Source organism: Prionailurus viverrinus, chromosome X, assembly GCF_022837055.1.
Source record: "Prionailurus viverrinus isolate Anna chromosome X, UM_Priviv_1.0, whole genome shotgun sequence".
Lineage (NCBI taxonomy): Eukaryota > Metazoa > Chordata > Mammalia > Carnivora > Felidae > Prionailurus > Prionailurus viverrinus.
Genome location: NC_062579.1, coordinates 53056999 through 53073500, shown reverse-complemented (window position 1 = coordinate 53073500; position 16502 = coordinate 53056999). Strand labels below are relative to the sequence as shown.

Below are 16502 nucleotides of genomic sequence, written 5' to 3'. Positions count from 1 at the left end.
ACAGCCACCAGAAGCTGGAAGAGGCAAAGAATGGATTCTCCCCTAGGGCCTCTGGAGGGAGTGTAGCCCTGCCAACACCTTGACTTTGGACTTCTGGCCTTCAAAATGTGGGAGCATAAATTACTGTTGCTTTAAGACCCCCAGTGTTGTGGTCATTCCTTATGGTGGCCCTAGGAAGCTGAGACAGTGACCAGATAAGTTTGTTCACTCATGGTTTATAGCTGAACTTCACAAAACATTTCCCATGCTAACAGGCATTGTTTCCCAAACACAGGCCCTGGACGAGTACTCCCCACAGAACACACCTCGTGCTAGGTCACACACTAGACAGCAGCTATGACTGAAAGTCACAGCATTGCAGTCTGTGTGTGTGCAAGACATTTATGCAAGAGAGAGTTATAGCCATACACATATACATCATGTATCTACCTTTTCAGAACCTACTGTGCATTCATTTAATAAACTCATTCAATAAATGCTTTTGAGCACCTACTGACACATATGTCAGAAATTCTTCAAGCCGTTAAGGATATAGTGATTTAAAAAGCAAAACTCAGGGGCACTTGGGTGGCTCAGTCAGTTAAGCATCCAACTTCAGCTCAGGTCATGATCTCGCGGTTTGTGAGTTAGAGCCCCGCATTGGGCTCTGTGCTGACAGCTCAGACATCTGGAGCCTGCTTCACATTCTATATCTCCCTCTCTCTCTGCCCCTCTCCTGTTCGTGCTCTGTCTCTGTCTCTCAAAGAGAAATAAACCTTTAAAAAAAGAGTGAAAATCAAACAAATAAATGAAAAGTGAAAATCATGTCTCTTGTGAAAAACATATTCTAATGGAACAGTCAATGAACAAACAGCAGGTAGCAAATAATGCTATGAAGAACACAAAAATGAGCTGAAAAGGTATAGAGGGTACGGCGGGTATCAGAGAAGGCCAAAGCGTTTCGTTAGGTGATTACCTAAATTAATCACATTGTAATCCTCTCAACAACCATTTCATCTTTCTAATGTGTGGAAGGTATTGCCTCCATTTTGCACAGGAGGCAACTGAGGCTCAGAGAAGTGAAGTGATTTGCCCAGATCATCCAGCTATGAAGGGGGTTATATGGGGGGTCCTGGGTGGCTCAGTCGGTTAAACATCTGACTCATGATCTCAGCTCATGTCATGATCTCACAGTTTGTGAGTTCAAGCCCTGCACTGGGCTACATGCTGACAGTGTGGAGCCTCCTTAGGATTACCTCTCTCTCTCTCTCAAAATAAAAAAATAAATAAATAAAAAGGGGTGTTTGTATGGGATTGAAACCCAGGCCCACAGACACCACTAACTACATTTAAAGTCCATTTACTATTACCATGCTACATAGTTTCTGTGCTCAGTTGGACTCCCACTGAGATCTTCCAGAGCCAGCCTTGGCTTTTCTATACCAGCGGAATGAATGGCTCCTGGGGTGAGAAGGCTGGAGATCAGATAGGCAAAGGGTACTTCTAGTCAGAGACTTGCCCTGCAGAAATTACGTCAGTTTATTTCTGTGTTTAGAAGGTAGACATAGGGTACTGAAATTTCTTGCTTCCTACCCTGAGTCTTCTCACCTCTCCTTTCTGTCTCACCTGGGGCCCTCAGGGAAGAGCCGTGGGATCCAGAAAAAAAGGAGTTTCTGCAGCTTTTATTTAAGTGTATTTATTTTGGGAGAGAAAGAGCAGGGAGGGACACAGAGAGAGGGAGAGAGAGAATCCCAAGCAGGCTGTGCATTCACAACGAGTAGCCTGACACGGGGCTCAAACTCACAAACCCTGAGATTGTGACCTGAGTCAAGCTCAAGAGTCGAATGCTTAATAGACTGAGCAGCCCAAGTTCCCTGGATAAAAGGAGTTTTTATGGCTTCGTGGCTCTGGGCTGCACTTCTGGGTCCTGGAGAGTGGGTAGGACTCAGGCAGAGACGAGCTAAATGTTGGAAAGTTGGGTTATGCTTGCAACAGCATGTGGTCCCATTTGGCTAGGATATAGGATGCCCAAAGCAGAGTGAAGAATCAGGTTGGGCAGGACGCTGAGGTCAGATCATGGAACAGCCCTCTTTCTCTGGGCTGGTGTTTGCCAAAGCATGTCAGGCAGACGACTTGTATTTTGAGATAGTAATAGCAATGACAGAAAGTAAAAGCAATGTGAGAAAGTAAAGACTCCTTGTCAGTAAGTTGGAGCTCAAAGAGACTAAACAGATCCATTTTTTTAATGTTTATTTATTTATTTATTTTTGAGAGAGAGAGAGAGAGAGAGAGTGCATGGGAGGGGCAGAGAGAGAGAGGGAGAGAGAATTCCAAGCAGGCTTCATGCTGCCAGCATAGAGCCTGACATGGGGCTCAATCTCATGAACCGTGAGACCATGATCTGAGCCAAAACCAAGAGTCAGACGCTTAACCAACGGAGCCACCAAGACGCCCCTAAACAGATCTCTTTTATGCCAGACTTCCCAGATCCGACATGAGCGCAGAGGGCAAGCTGAGGCACCACCGTGGATACCATCCTCATGGTGAAGGCAGACCAGAGACCTACCAGGGGCAGACTGGACTGGGGGTGGTCAATCAGTGCTGTGGATTCTGGCTCTGGATCACCTTCTCACCCCTCTGTGCCCCCTCGCCACCCCCACTTCAGCTAACACGCTCCCTCCACTTCATTTCCCCGCAACCACCTACCCCCCGAACTTTCTCCCTTCTTCCGCCTCACCCCTCCCTCCTCTTCACCCCATCCTGGGCCTCCTCATAAGCAAGTGCTTCTCCAGCTATACTATAAGCTACAGTAATTTATAGATAGTCTTGGTGGTTATGTAAAAGACCTCTATTCACTAGCAAATATGCGAAAATCCATCTGAATTCCACAAAAGGTTTGTCTTAAGCCACCTTCCAAAAATATCTAGAATTTTTAAAATATCATTTGCCTTCTTTTTTTTTTTATTCTTTTTTTTTTTTTTAGACCCAGACAGGCTCAGCTTTGAGCTTTACCACACTGTTAGTTTCCATAGTAACAACCCCCTGTTGCAGACTCTGGTCCTTCATCTTCTGTCCTGGCCCCCAACTGTGGAATGCTGGAGGTGCACCCTTGTTCCAGGAAGGGGCCCTGCCTTGGTTTCTCCCCCAGTCCACACACTGACTCAGCCACTCTGGAACCTTGGCTGGGGATTTGGGTAATAAGCAGCACACCCTAACGCCAGGCCCCTGCCAGGGGTGAGCTTCAGGCTCCCGTTCTTCTCTTAAATTCACATAATGACCTCTTCAAACCTGAAACAGTATAGAAGGGTGCTTAAAAGTGTGTACTTTGAAGCCAGACTGCTTGGTTTGAAATCCAGGCTCTGTCACCTATTAGTTGTTTAGCCATGGGCAACTTATTTGAGTCTATTTGCTCATTAAAAAAATTTTTTTTAAATTTTTTTAACACTTATTTTTGAGAGACAGAGAGAGAGACAGAATGTGAGCAGGGGAGGGGCAGAGAGAGAGGAAGGCACAGAATCCGAAGCAGGCTCCAGGCTGTGAGCTGTCAGCACAGAGCCTGACATGGGGTTTGAACTCACTGGCCGAGAGATCATGACCTGAGGTGAAGTGGGATGCTTAACCGACTGAGCCACCTGGGCGCCCCCCAAAATTTTTTTAACATTTATATATTTTTGAGACAGAAAGAAAGAGAGAAAGTGCTCATGCCCGAGTGGAGGAGGGGCAGAGAGAGAGGCGGACAGAGAGGATCCATGCTATGATCAGAGCACAGAGCCCATTGAGGGGCTCAAACCCAGGAACTGTGAGATAATGACCTGAGCCCAAATCAATGGTCTGCTGCCCAACTGACTGAGCCACCCAGGCTCCCCATTCTCATTTTTAAAATAGGAATATATGGGGTTCCTGAATGGCTCTGTTGGTTAAGCATCCAACTTCAGCTTAGGTGATGATCTCACGGTGTGTGAGTTCAAGCCCCGCGTTGGGCTCTGTGCTGACAGCTTGGAGCCTGGAGCCTGCTTCAGATTCTGTCTCCCTCTCTCTCTGCCTCTCCCCTACTTGTGCTCTGTCTCTCTCTGTCTCTCAAAAAATGAATAAACATAAAAAAATAAAATAAAATAGCAATATAAATAAGGGTGCCTGGGTGGCTCAGTCGGTTAAGCATCCCAGTCTCAATCTCAGAATCGCAAGTTCAAGCCCCACATTGGGCTCTGCACTGGGCATGAAGCCTACTTAAAAAAAAAAAAGGAATATAAATAAAACCTATGTCAAAAACTTGTTATAAGGATATGTATGCATAAAGGTGCTTCAAATAGCACCTGGCACATAGTGCTACCTAAGCTTTACTGGTTAATACTGTTGTTGCTGCTGGCCGTCTGTCTCATCATCGACAGGTATTTTGGCTAACTCGGGACTTAATGTGGTATTCTGTGATGAGAAACTTATGGGTAACACAGCCAGTTTGGTGTCCCCTCAAACTCCTTTAATGTCCCTCCCCCTAGAAGCAAGGACGAACTTCTAGGCCAGTGCATTCTGCACCCACAGCTCAGAGTACACAGCCCCCACTCTCAGCCAGGCTCTTCATCTGGAAGGGACCTCCCGCCCCACTGCCCATGAAGACTTGGGCACTGCATTCAAACGGGCACCCACGCCCCACAGTCAAAGGCATCAGCACTCTGACCAATTCTGCAAGTAAGGCAGGGGCAAGGCTTCAGCCTTCCAGGCTGAGGTGTGAGGGACCTCAATGCAAATGAAGCTTCCCCCATGGGTGTGCCCAGTCCTGGGAGCATGTCAGCAGCCACAGGGAGGAGGGTAGCTAACAACTCATACATGGCACTAACCATGTGCCAGGCATTGTTCTCAGGACCTTTACACATACAGCAGGTCGCTTTTTCTCATCCAGAGAGGAAGCCAGAGCACAGAGAAGTGAAATAAACAACCTGTGCAAGCTCATACAGCTAGGAATGGCAGAGCCAGGAATCTGAGCCAGTGTGGTCCACAGCCCACACGCTCACCAGCACTGCCACACAGCCCCACGTGGGGTCAGCTCAGCTTTGACCATCGAGCACCAATGCCTGTGCCTTTGTGCATGACTTAGTGCCCGGTTGGAGAGATATGGGGTCAACACTAACAGGAGGCAGGTTCTGGACCTGCATAGGACCTGTGGACAAAGCCCCCAAGACCAACGCCACACCTTGTTGGGATTTCAGGAAATTTATTTGGCTAGTTGAGGAATTTCCCAGAAGGCTCAAGAGTCCAGGCAGGTAAAGTTTAGACGGGATCAGGCCCATCATCAAGGGGCTTTGTGCAGGGTCCCAGGAGGGCAGCATAAAGCACACCTGGGGACACTCCAAGGTAAAGACCCAGGGAGGGACACTAGTCAGCAGGGACACTAGTTGCTCAGTGGACTACCTTTGGGGAGGGCACCATGGTTTCCAGGGTGTACCTTTTCCTACTCCTGAGAGCCTAGCAGCAGCCAAAATCTCTAGCCCAGACTGTTCTTCAGGGAGGGAAGCCTTCCTGGCAGTGGCCTCACCCGCTTTTTTTTTTTTTAAGCTTATTTATTTATTTATTTTTGAGACAGGGAGAGAGAGTGTGAGTGGGGAAGGGGCCAGTGAGAGAGGGAGACACAGAATCCGAAGCAGGATCCAGGCTCTGAGCTGTCAGCACAGAGCCCCGACGCAGGGCTCGAACTCACAAACCACGAGATCATGACCTGAGCCAAAGTCGGAAGCTTAACCTACTGAGCCACCCAGGCGCTGCCCCCCCCCCCCCACTCTCCCCCATCCCTGCAACCCCGTTTTGCGGGCCTACTTCTATTTAGGAAAAAGAACTCTAGGCTCTCCTCTGGTGACACCCAGATGCATGGCCCTATCCCTTCTCTTCAACCAGCCTGAGCCCAGCATGGGGTCGCCCTGAGAGTCTCAGGCACAGCCTACATTCTTTGAGGGGCGCTGAGTGGCTTGGAGAGCAGGCAGCTCTTCCTGGCTCAAAAGGCCACAGGGGAAGTTGGGAGGAACTCAAGGCTGAGAGGTTTGAGGTAGCCAGAGGGAAAAGGGAAGAAACCCAGGAATCAGGAATTAAGGTGAGCCTGGCTGGGAGATTAAGTGGGTACTGAACTGCGAGAGGAGGTGGTGCTTCTGGGGACAAAGCCAGAGGCCACAGCCAGGGAGCCTTTGTTCCCAGGCAGCCTTGGCCCCCGCTTTCTTGGCACAAGGCTTCTAAGCTGGTCCGGGGAATAATAGCATGTGATGCCAAATCCATCCTGCGTGAGAGAGGTTCTTCAAGTAACTTTTATTTTGATACAATATCAAACTTACAGAAAAGTTGCAAGAATAGTACAAAGGACTCCCTTACACCCATATCACCAATTATTTGCATGTTGCCGTGTTTGCTTTATTCTTTGTGCATCTTCTCTCGCTTGATGTATTTGTTTTACAAGTCATATGTAAGTAAGTTGCAGATGTGATCTCCTTTCACCCTTAAATATCTTTATGTGTATTTCCTACAAACAAAGACTGTTTTTACATTGTCAAAATTAGCAAAATAGTATGAATATAAGGGATTTTTTAAAAATCTCATCTCTGGGCCATATTGAAATTCCACCAACTGTCCCAGATTTTTAGCTGACTTTTATTTTCCTTTTGGATGGCTTTAAAAATTTTTTTAAGATTTTTTTTGTTTTTTTTTTACATTTATTCATTTTTGAGAGACAGAGTGAGACAGTGCACAAGTGGGGGAGGGGCAGAGAGAGAGGGAGACACAGAATCTGAAGCAGGCTCCAGGCTTTGAGATGTCAGCACAGAGCCCAACACGGGGCTCGAACTCACGAGCCATGAGATCATGACCTGAGCCGAAGTCAGACACTCAACTGACTGAGCCACCCAGGCATCCCTAAAAAAAATTTTTTTAAGTTTATTTACTTTGAGAGAGAGAGCGAGTGAACGAGGGAGGGGCAGGGAGAGAGGGAGAGAGAGAATCCCAAGCAGGATCTGCACTGTCAGTGCAGAGCCCAATGCAAGGCTTGAACTCAGGAACCACAAGATCATGAGCTGAGCTGAAATCAAGAGTCAGACACTTAACCAACTGAGCCACCCAAGCACCCCCTCCTTTTTTTTAAAAAGAATTTTAAACATTTATTTATTTTTGAGAGACAAAGAGAGACAGAGCATGAGCAGGAGAGGGGCAGAGAGAGAGGGAGACACAGAATACAAAGCAGACTTCAGGCTCGGAGCTGTCAGCACAGAGTCCAACGTGGGGCTTGAACCCATGAGCCATGAGATCACGACCTGAGCCGAAGTCAGACACTTAACTGACAGAGCCACCCAGGAGCCCTGCCCCTCCTCTTTTTTTAAAGTTCATTTATTTATTTTGAGAGAGAGAGAGCACAAACAGGAGAGGAACAGAGAGAGAGAGGGAAAGAGAGAGAATCTTTTGGATGGCTTTTTAATCACTCAGCTAATACATCAGTATGGTCTCTGTGTAAAACATTACAGAATAAAGCCAACATAGTCCTCTTTGAACATCACCCTTGATCCCTGTCCTTCTAACCTTAAAAGGTATAATAGATTATAGTGTAATGGATAAGAGCATGTCTCTGCCATTTGCTGGCTGTGTGGCTTTGAGCAAGTTTCTTAAACTTTGTGTTTCTGTCGTCTGTAAAGTGGGGATGATAGGAGTAATAATGCCGTAATTACTGCATCACTATGACCATCAAAGAAATTCATCCCAATAAAGCTCTTAGAACAGAGTCTGGCACATAGTTAAGTAATCAATAAATGTCAGCTGTTCTTTTAATGTTTATTTATTTTTGAAGGAGAGAGAGAGACAGAGCATGAGTGGGCAAGGGGAAGAGACAAGCAGGTTCCAGGCTCTGAGCTGTCAGCACAGAGCCCGATGCAGAGCTCAAACTCACAGACGCAAGAACATGATCTGAGACAAAGTCGGACGCTTGACTGAGCCACCCAAGTGCCCCTGCATGCTATTCTTATTATCCTGTTTGACCTTCCTCTGTGGGCCAACCCAAGGGAATGCTATGGCCAGATGTTGGGCCTGCCTATGACTTTGTTCCAAGGGGTAGCCCAGCTCACCAGTGCAGAGGGACATCCCCCAAGTGTTCACTATGGGAGCAACTGGCACTCAAGAATCTATCAAGAACAGGCTTCCATAATTGGATGTGTGTGCATTAGCAATGTTGCCACCTGTCCGTCTGGAGAACGTGGACAGTCCTGAGCTGTGATGGAGGCCCAGGTACAGGGCGGGATGGAAACAGATGCACGCTGACCCCATGTGTGACCCCAGGGCTGGTCTGCAAATGGGATGGGACTTCTGGGAGCAACACAGACTCTTCTGGGGGCCATCACAAAAGGTGTCCTGCACTTAGCAGATTTTTGTTTGGTCATCTAGGTCTCTCATCTTGGAGGTTCTGACATTTCTTCTCCCTGGTCAGTGAGGAGGAACAGGGCGAGAATTGGGAGGTAGTGAGCTTTATCCAAATCTCACTCTAGGTCACAAGCACCACTGGGTGAGCACCTGCCCTCACACAAGACACCTGGTTGGGACCGTGTGGTGACTAAAGTGTGGCTCTTAGAAGAACTGGCCCTAGGGGCACGTGGGTAGCTCAGTTGGTTAAGCGTCTGATTTCGACTCAGGTCATGATCTCATGGTTCATGGGTTCTAGACCCGCGTCAGGCTCTGTGCTGACAGCTCCGAGCCTGGAGCCTGCTTTGGATTCTGTGTCTCCCTCTCTCTCTGCCCTTCCCCTGCTCATACTCTGTTTCTGTCTCTCTCAAAAATAAGTAAACAAAATTTTTGAAGCGATCATGTGTATGAAAGTAAAGGCTTGCTGAATGGAAGCTATTTTCAAGGGACAGGATGATAGGAAGATCAGTGAACTACCACTCTCCAGCCCTCTCTACCCTCCTCTCTCACACATAACTACTTTTTCAGCCAAACTGCCCCTGGACTGACAGTCCTTTCCTTATGTCCTTGCCTTGGCACCTTCTGTTCCCACCACCTGAGTTGCCTTGACAGATGGCAGCAATGTCCTCTTGCCCTGGTCCCAAAAAGAATGAGTGCCCACAGCTTGGGAAATCACCCGCACGGGCCTGGACTGCCTGAGCTGCAGTCTATGGCCCCAACACTTAGAATGGCCTTGCCTTCCAGTAGGGCTTAGAGCTGCAGGAAGCAGCTGGGGAAGAGGGGCAGAGAGGGGGGCAGTCCCCAGTGCCTGGGCCTTACTATGACCTAAGCTCTTCTTCTCTGGGGAGAAGGGCCAGCAGAAGTAATCCCAAAGTCCCAGCACTGTCTGGGGCAGACCCAGACCCCTTCCTGGGGCTAGGACTCTTGTTGATTTCGTGTAACAAAGCCCCTGTCACAGCCTAGGCCACTGCCTGAGCCTCACAGGAAGCTTGGGCCTCCCTGAGCCTGTTCCCCTGACAGCCAGGGGCTTTTGGAACAGGGATCCCAGGGGACATTCTGAGGATCTACGAAAGAGGCTGTGAGGCAGCAGATGCTGAGAGGAAAGGGGAGGAAATGGCCTCCTTCCCTGGTCAGCCCAACAGAGAGCTGTATAGAGGCCTCCTTCCTGTGAGGGACTGGGCCCAGAGCACACACTTCTGAGCCTCCCATCTCCCCAAACCACAGCCCAGAGGTGTGAAAAAAAAGAAAAAAAACAGGGGGATGGGTGGCAGAGAAGAGACAGGTGCACATTTCACACCTTGACCACAGGTGGGGCCCGGAGCAGCTTCACTCTGACTAACTTCCTCCTCAAGCTTCCCCAACTGGCTGCTCGGGAGGGCAGAAGCAGGGGGCACATGTACCAGAACTCTGAGGGAAGACTGCTGGCTAGGTGGCTCTCCCCAAGGGCCGGGCCTGCCTCTGACGTGGTCTGGGGCTGCTTGGAACCCAGATTAGAGCGTCAGACAAGGGTTTGGCTAGGCACCTTGACAAAAGCAGTTCCAAGGCATCTGAGCTGAGAAAGACAGCGGGAGCCTGCTCTGAACCTGCCATTCTGAGACCCCGGAAGGGCCGACCTAGAAAGTAACCAAAATGAGGAGGAAACCACTGCTCCCCAGGCACCTACCCTGGGCCATGCACCTACACGTATTGTATGCAGTCCACACAGCAACCCCAGCCCACGTGTACTATGTTTCTCCCTACTTTTCAGATGAGGAAACTGAGGCAGAGGAGTGAAGTGATTTGCCTGAGATTACACAGCATGGAAGCTAGAGGACTAGGCAAGGGGCAGGCTTTCTGGAGGCCAAGACCACACCTGCATGCCCCAAAAGGCGGGCACGCTCTATCCCGGGGCTCACCTGACAGGAAAGTCTCCCAGTCACTATGTTTGTAGTGAATATCCCTCTCACTCTGCATTCTCCTACTATGTGCTGGGTCCTGGAAGGGACCTTCCCACCATATCTGGGCCACACGGGAGCAGTGACAGCAGCCGGCCCCACAGCCCAGAATGGCTTATGAGGATACGGCCCAGCTCAGAAAATCTCCCTGCACCCTTTCAAAACTCCTGCCCAACCCTCTCTCATTTCTCCTCACCAGCAACCTGGGAAGGTGGGGAGCATTGTCCCCATGTGACCAATGGGGACTAGGGCACAGGAGGGGGACCAGGGATCCCTAGACTTTGACATTTCGCATGGCCCAGTGGCACTCCAACATCTATTTGGAGGCCCCACATTTGGATTGTCCACTTCGGCCAACACAAGATCCTTCTAAATCTATCAGCTTATATTCACCATCATTTCATAAAGAAAAGATCCTTTTATACCAAAAAGGGGATGAAGGACATAATTGCAGAATACAAGACCCTCCTTGAAATTGAATAGACAGAAGGGCGCCTGGGTGTCTCAGTCAGTTAAGCGTCCAACTCTTGATTTCGGCTCAGGTCATGATCTCATGGTTCGTGAGTTCAAGCCCCGTGTGGGGCTTTGCGCTGACAGCACAGGGCCTGCTTGGGATTCTCTCTCCCCTTCTCTCTGTTCCTCCCCCACTTAAGCGCGCGCGCTCTGTCTCTGTCTCAAAATAAATAAACATTTAAAAAAAACCCCAAATTGAACAGAGGATTTTATTATCCTCACTTCTTTCACGTGCAGAAACCCAGGGAATGGAAACTCTTCTTGACCAGCGGCCAGAAACCGTGGTGCCAGCTTGTACCCTTCTTCCCCACCCTGCCAACTCCTACCCATCCTAACTGCCGAGGCTCCTGGAGTCGCCAGTCCTGTCCACTTGCACTGCTCCTGATGTCCTGCAGGCCCTCACCTCCCTCTGGCCCACACCTTGCAGTTTGACAAGCTGTTTAGAGCAAGGATAGTTGCAGCTCCTGCGCACAGAAGGTGGAGAAGGGGCTCGCTGCCTTGCCGGTGTGTGTCTTGTCAAGAAGTTTGAAGCGAATTCCAAGCCTGAGCCTGGAGGCTCTGGTGAAGCACTCTGACTGAAAACCAGACCCCAGAGGACTGGTTCTGCCTCTCTCCGTCTGTCTCTGTGCCTCTCCTTCTCGTCTGGGTGGGAGAGAGGGAGAGAAGAGACTACCTAGCAGAGGCAAGGCGAGTTAGGGGTTGCCTTTCCCGGCTGATAAGGAGAACAGGGTAATAGGGAAAGGAGGAGAGGGCAGAGGGCAGAGGGCAGAGGGCCGGGAGGGGGGAGAAACTGTTGTAGCACACCACCATAAAGGGCCTGATTTCCTCTACAAATGCTGTTTACAGCTTTTCCTTGAAATTGAGAGGGTCCACATACTCTTCCCCAACCCTCTTCTTCCTGTCGCCCCAGGAGCAACTGCTCTCATGAATTTGTAGTGTCTCCAATCCCTAATTTTTTGTTTTGTTTTGTTTTTTAATTTTTACTTTTTGTTAAGATTTTATTTTGGGGCGGGGGCGCCTGGGAGGCTCAGTTGTTTGAGCGTCCGACTCTTGTTTTTGGCTCAGGTCACGATCTCATAACTTGTGGGTTTGAGCCCCATGTCGGGGTCTATGCTAGCAGCATGGGGCCTGCTTGGGATTCTCTGTCTCCCTCTCTGTCTGCCCCTCTCCCACTCATGCTCTCTCTCTCTCTCTCTCAAAAGTAAATAAGTGAACATTTAAAACAAAGATTTTTTTTAAGTAATCTCTACACCCAACGTGGGGCTTAAACTCACAACCCTGAGATGAAGAGTTGCATGCTCCACCAACTGAGGCAGCCAGGTGCCCCTCCAGTCCCTGTTTTAAACTTCTAGAACAAATAGCTGTATCCAAAACAATATGGTCTTGCTTTGTGAGTGTGGTTTTCAGAATTTACATAAATGGCGTGAAACTCCACATGATAATTCTGTAACTTGCCTCTTCTGCCATGTGGTCATTGGATTTTCTAGCTCCAGCCATGTCAAAATATATAGCTTAAGTTCATTTGTTTTTATCTGCATGAATAGATTATAGTTTATCATAGTTTATCAGAGATCATCCACTTAAAAAAGCAGAAGGCAGTGGGATGAGCAGTAAAAAGAGAGTCAGACAGCCGTGGGTTCAATCCCAGCTCCCACCCTCACTTGCAGTGTCTGGTGAAGCCCTTTCCCCTTTCTGGATTAGCCATGGGGAATCACTCCCCACCGCCACCTCACAAGGGATTTGTGTGGTTTGAATGAGGCAGTGTCAAAGAAAGTACCTAAAGCACTGTCTAGCACATACCAAGTTCATTACTAGTAGTTCCCTTTCCTCATCCCCTGTTGATTATCGGGAGGGGCAATAGTGGAGGACTTGTAGTGTGAAGGCTTTCTTCAAAATATTTTAGTTTGGGGAGCCTGGGTGGCTCAGTCGGTTAAGTGTCTGACTTCGGCTCAGGTCATGATCTCACAGTCATGATCTCACGGCTCATGAGTTCAAGCCCCACATCTGGGTCTTTGCTGTCAGCACAGAGTCCACTTCAGATCCTCTGTCCCCTCCTCTCTCTCTGCCCCTCCCCCACTAGGGCTCACTCTCTCTCTCAAAAATAAACATTTTAAATAAATATTTTAGTTTTTAAAGAAGGTTAATCTCTTTGACAGACCTAAGACGTTTAGCAATGCAATCTACAATTATGCAAAGATCCACTCCAGCCCAGGACAGGTGAGCACGGGTGCCAGGGTATTGAGCACTGACTCCACCAGTGCAGGAGAAGTTCTTGCCCCTGGCAGCAGGGCTGCCCTCCACCTCGTAGACACTCTGCTTCTCCAGATGCCCCACTGTTTTTCCCTAAGCCCCAGCCTTTCTGGTCCCCAGTTTGTGGCCGGGTCCCCCCGCAGCAGCGTTCCCAGGGGAACGGGCCAGGAGTTCCTGTGGCCTCGGTTCTAGGGAGGTCTGGCATAGACAAGCCCATGGAAGAGGCTGCCACCAACAATCATGTGAAACCCTCACTTCCTCCGTGTAGTGCAGGTTCCCGACCACAATCACCAAAGCAGAGGGGCAGGCAGCACACAGCCCTGCAGGCAGAGCATCAGCCCAGCAATGGTCCTTGAGGTAAGTGCTGCTGCCCAGCCGGTGGGCACAGGAGCTCGGACTGGAGGGCCCGGGAGACCAGGGGAAACGTCAGGGCTGGCTCATGAGCCAGGGCCACCAGAGGGCTGGGTGAGTAGTAGGTAGATGATGCAGGGATTGCAGTAGAAGGAGCCCTGGGACGGGGAATTGGGAATCCACCTCGGCCAGGGAACTTGTGTATGACCACAGGTGCGACCCCTCCCCTGTCTGGCTTCCGGGCCTCATCTGCAAAATGATCCCTGCCGCCGTTGGCTTCCAAGGCGCCCTTTGGCTCTAACTTGGAACTTACCCTTCCATGTGGGACTGAACTGGCACTGAGAAGGCTGGCAGCTCTGGGGTCATGTGTAGGGTAATGGGGTATGGAATATTTCTACCCGAGCTTGGTGGGAGAGCCCCCAGGGGGTGGCAGGTGGCATCCCTGAAGAGGAAGGGAAGAACAGGAACAGAAAGCAAGTGACAGGGTCAGGGGGAGGACTTCAGTGATTTGTGGAGGGGCCCCAAGGGAGGCAGGAAGTTGGGATCCCTAGACAAGGGCTAAGGAGGGAAGTGGGGGGCCAGTGACTGACCCGGAGAGGGGACTGCGGGGAGGTGCGGGGGGAGGCAGGTAGTAGCACCGGGCATGGCAGGGAAACAGAAGGGCAAGCCAAGCTGTGAAGGCAGAGCGAGGAAAGGGGGCAGGGAGGGCTCCTGGCACAAGGGTGGGAGGGAAGCCTTCCTCTGGCCCACAATCCCTGGTCTAATGGGATGGCCCACACAGGTGAGAGAGAAGCGGTGGTTGATGTAGGAAGTTACCACCCTAGCCCCCCGGGCTGGGCACAGAGTTCAATAGGCGGGGACTTGGACAAAAGACAGGAACTGGGGCCTGCCGGACAGAGGAGCTACTCCAGGAAACGCTCAAAGGAGTCCCTTGCCTCCCTTGCCACAGTCCCTTGCCTCCTTCCCTCCCTCTGCAGATGAGTGAACACCAGGTGTTCGACGCCTCTGAGCTTGCCTTCCTCCTGGAAAACTGTAGCTCTTCCTATGATTATGCAGAAAACGAGAGTGACTCCTGCTGTGCCTCCCCGCCCTGCCCGCAGGACTTCAGCCTGAACTTCGACCGGGCCTTCCTGCCGGCCCTGTACAGCCTCCTCTTCGTGTTGGGGCTGCTGGGCAATGGCGCGGTGGCGGCTGTGCTGTTGAGTCAGCGGGCGGCCCTGAGCAGCACCGACACCTTCCTGCTCCACCTGGCTGTGGCCGACGCACTGCTGGTGCTGACCCTGCCCCTCTGGGCAGTGGACGCAGCTGTCCAGTGGGTCTTCGGATCTGGCCTCTGTAAAGTGGCGGGCGCCCTCTTCAACATCAACTTCTACGCGGGGGCCCTCCTGCTGGCCTGCATCAGCTTTGACCGCTACCTGAGCATAGTGCATGCCACCCAGCTGTACCGCCGGGGGCCCACCGCCCGCGTGGCCCTCACCTGTGTGGTTGTCTGGGGACTCTGTCTGTTCTTTGCCATCCCAGACTTCGTCTTCCTGTCGGCCCGCCGTGACGAGCGCCTCAATGCCACCCACTGTCAGTACAACTTCCCGCAGGTGGGCCGCACAGCTCTGCGGGTGCTGCAGCTGGTTGCTGGTTTCCTGCTGCCCTTGCTGGTCATGGCCTATTGCTATGCCCGCATCCTGGCTGTGCTGCTGGTCTCCAGGGGCCAGCGGCGGCTGCGGGCCATGCGGCTGGTCGTGGTGGTGGTGGTGGCCTTCGCCCTCTGCTGGACCCCCTACCACCTGGTGGTGATGGTGGACACCCTCATGGACCTGGAGGCCTTGTCCCGCAACTGTGGCCGAGAAAGCCGTGTGGACGTGGCCAAGTCAGTCACCTCGGGCCTGGGCTATATGCACTGCTGCCTCAACCCACTCCTCTATGCCTTCGTGGGGGTCAAGTTCCGAGAGCGCATGTGGATGTTACTTACGCGCCTGGGCCGCCCTGACCTAAGAGGGCACCAGCGGCAGCCGGCATCTTTCCGCCGGGATTCATCCTGGTCTGAGACCACAGAGGCCTCCTACTCGGGCTTGTGAGGCTGGATGGGGGGGTGCTCCTTTTGCCACACAGCCTGACTGCCCCCACGTTCCAGGCTCCTCCGAGTTCCTCCCTCCCTCTCCCTGTAGCCTCATTCCCCACGCACGCACACTCCCGAGATTCCCTGGTGGCCCCGGCATCACCGGGTCTCCCAGGGAGGCACCCCCCTGGCTCTGGAGGCTACGCCACTGCTGCTCCTTAGCTGCCAAGCCCTGTTGCCACTTCAGAGGTGGCTGCCTTGGGGCCCTTATTGCCTTGGCTGCTAGGAGCCTCACTGCCCTCCTTATTCAGTAACTAGACCTTGGCCTTCCCCATGTACACAGAGCAGGAAGCCAGCAGCATAGAAGCTGTCCCTATAGGGTCTTGACCCGGGCCTCCAACTCAGCAGCGACTGTAGCTATGGTCCCCAAGGCCTCTGTATTTGCTCATGTTTATGTCTAAAATTCTGCTTAAAACTTTTCAATAAATGAGATCGTCAGGACCAGGATGTGTTAGTAGTGCATCATTTATATCCAGCCTTGCCCAGGCTCTGGGGATGCATTTCCTATTCTCTTTGCCTGGCCCCAGATCTACGCCAACCGATGTTGCTTGTGTTAACGTCTATGTCGAGCCCCCTCTCTGCCCTCTTGGGTACTCCTGTCACTCACAGGGAAGCACTGGGGTAGATGGGTGCGGGCTAACAGTTCACTGGACTGGCTGGACACCACTTAGGCATAATTTGGGGAAGGGCCTTCGGACATGAATAAGACATGGTCCCTGTGCTCCAGAAGTTTAGGCCAGCAGAGAAGACATGGGGAAGAGTAACAATACGAAACAGTCTATGCCACAAGGTAAACGAGTTGTCCCTAGACCGTGAACCCGGGTCTCAGAGCCCTGGGGCTGGAGCCATTTGGGAAGGCTTCTGGAAGACAGAAATGAGAAGACCCCAAAAGGCAAGTGGGGTCTCCAAGGACAGAGAGAAGCAAAGACAGCATTTCTGGGTAGAAG

General features: G+C 51.1%; 1 protein-coding gene across 2 annotated transcripts; it reads left to right on the top strand.

Moving 5' to 3' along the window:
- Positions 1–9671: 9671 nt before the first annotated feature.
- Positions 9672–15997, top strand: CXCR3 (C-X-C motif chemokine receptor 3). Of its 2 annotated transcripts, XM_047843926.1 has the most exons (3): positions 9672–9676; positions 13393–13448; positions 14420–15997. In XM_047843926.1, the coding sequence occupies exons 2-3, from the start codon at positions 13437–13439 to the stop codon at positions 15512–15514; spliced, it is 1107 nt and encodes a 368-aa protein (XP_047699882.1). In that variant the 5' UTR covers positions 9672–9676; positions 13393–13436; the 3' UTR covers positions 15515–15997. The 2 variants fall into 2 exon arrangements, with proteins under 2 accessions (XP_047699882.1, XP_047699883.1); XM_047843927.1 differs by lacking the exon at positions 9672–9676 and having other exon boundaries at positions 13406–13448; positions 14392–15997.
- Positions 15998–16502: the final 505 nt, after the last annotated feature.